At 33.6% G+C, this 2,232-nt stretch overlaps 1 protein-coding gene across 1 annotated transcript in view; it reads left to right on the plus strand.

Moving 5' to 3' along the window:
- Positions 1-119: 119 nt before the first annotated feature.
- The window catches only part of LOC108366933 (uncharacterized), a 3,013-nt gene continuing 900 nt past the window's right edge, over positions 120-2,232 (plus strand). Inside the window, exon 1 of the mRNA XM_017621425.1 lies at positions 120-249. Within this exon, the coding sequence (XP_017476914.1) occupies positions 124-249 (126 nt within the window). The 5' untranslated portion in view covers positions 120-123. The remainder of the gene's footprint in view (positions 250-2,232) is intronic.

Below are 2,232 nucleotides of genomic sequence, written 5' to 3' on the forward strand. Positions count from 1 at the left end.
TCATTTATGTATACATTTGTCTATATCTATCTCGATTCGTTTTGCCTGTTACAAACAACCGTTATGTGAACAAAGTTATAATACCCTTGTGCACAAGTGCGCTCGGGTATAAAAATTAGGGAAATGGACAACCAGCACAACAAAACAACCAAGTCGAAAACAACAAGTGAGACAAAGCGATATCACAGTGTCACATACGTACCTAAGTTCCACCAACAACTTGAAGGCGAAATAAACAGCAATCAGAACATTACATAAATTTTGAAGTTTTAAATGTTAAGTGTACAATAGTTTATTTTTCAAATGTAAGTTTTTCAATGTTTTCTCATAAGTGTTTAAAGTTCAGTATCATGTTAAAAATTGCTAATTGTCATAGATTCAATATAAAATTTTCTACCTGTTTTCTTGTGTGTACAAATGTTTTGTGTACATATTAACAAATTATATTATAACAATAACGTCCTTATGTTTGTTTCTTGTTGATCATTTAATAAAGAAAACGCCCCAGAAGATGCCAAGGAGTTTGGCGAAACGTCGGGCAGCAAAGTGAAGAAAGTTTTTTCTTGCACATAAGCCAAATTGATCAAAATAGCCTAGTACAAACCAACAATAAAAACAACAAGCGTTTTTGTTTTGCGAATGTTTCGTTTTAAAGTCGTAAGTACAAATACTGTATTTTTTATTTTGTATGAAGTAAAATTATATCAAAAAATTTTATTTTACAATTTTTTTTAAAAACTTGCGTTTTACCTGCATCATTTTCTCTGTGTAGTTGCCCTTTTTGATTCTTACATGAAAATGAGAATTTAGTGCTCTAAACTTGCAAAAAGAAAATATTCAACTTCGCATAAAATGATCTTTCGGAATAAAGAGTTCGCAAATCGAATAAAACAAAAAAAAAGCTTTACCTTATATTTGTAAACGCGTATGTAGTTATGTATGCTTAAGAGTGCGCATATATGGTACAAAAAAATTAAAAAGTAAAAGTAAATACAAAGCAAAATAAAAATAAAAATAAACTCACAAGTGTACACGTGTAAGTATGTCTGCTTATTTGCAGGTTCATATAAATATTTATATTTACAACAAAATTTAAAACCAAAAGGAGAACTAACTCATATACCCTTTGGTATTGATACATATGTACATACAGATCCTCCAGAAAAGTTAGAACCGAACAAGCTTAACCAACTCACACGTACATACACCTGTATATATATGTATATATGTATATATAAATATATGCTTACTCACTATCTTATAAAAAGTAATGGCTTGAATATTAAAAAAGAAAGGCTAAACTTCACTTACATTTTTCTCTTGTCGGCAACGTAGTCCCACGAAGCGAAGAAGGCCTTCCTTGCTGTGTGCGTAGTGCTTACATGCATATGTGTACTATATATGCATATATGTAAATATGTATATGAAAAAAAAAATATTTTAATTCCAGAAAAAAACCAAAAAAGAATTTGTTCTTCGAAAGGGTACTAATTATATGACCGCAACTGTAATGCGCATGAACACAAAAACACAAAAAACAAAAATTAAGGGTTTGCAAATTGAAGTTAAGTTAATCTCTCAGCTACTAATAACTTTAGGTAGTCCAAATTACTCGCTGGAGAGTGAGTGCCAACAAAGAAAAGTAATAAAAAGTAGAACTACTATGACATTGTCAAATAAGGTTAGTTTTGTATGCTCACCACATGGTATCGATGTACCTAGCCTAATTATGTACATACATAGGTACTTAGCAGGGTTGCTGCGAATATTCGCATTCGCATTCGCAACCGCAGAGCTTCCGCATTTATTTTAACACTCGCATTCGCTTTCGCATTCGCAATAATCAATGCGGATCTTTTGCGAATGCGAATATTGAAGGGACCGTAAATAACAGTTACTTTCTTTACGAGTTAAACTTGGCCAAATATTTTTTATTCCCAACTAAAAGTCCTTTCCGGACAATAAACAAACCGCCTATCTAAATTAAACAAGATTAATATTAATAGCTGCGGTCCAAGAGACGAAGCTGCACAGCAATTCAACTTTGTTGAATTGCGCCGGGTACAACGTGCACCGTCGAGATCGCGAGCGAGATAATGGTGGTGGCTTAGCGTTCATCACGCACCACACCGTGCAGTATCGTCTTATCGAAGCAGACATCGACCGCAGGGATACCACCCTAGAATGTCAGGGCATCGCTATCCGGTCAGGCGATGTCGAGCTCGAAATATT

The sequence above is a fragment of the Rhagoletis zephyria genome, unplaced genomic scaffold (assembly GCF_001687245.7).
Source record: "Rhagoletis zephyria isolate East Lansing unplaced genomic scaffold, Rhagoletis_zephyria_1.1 Rzeph_scaffold_02456, whole genome shotgun sequence".
Taxonomy (NCBI): Eukaryota; Metazoa; Arthropoda; class Insecta; order Diptera; family Tephritidae; genus Rhagoletis; species Rhagoletis zephyria.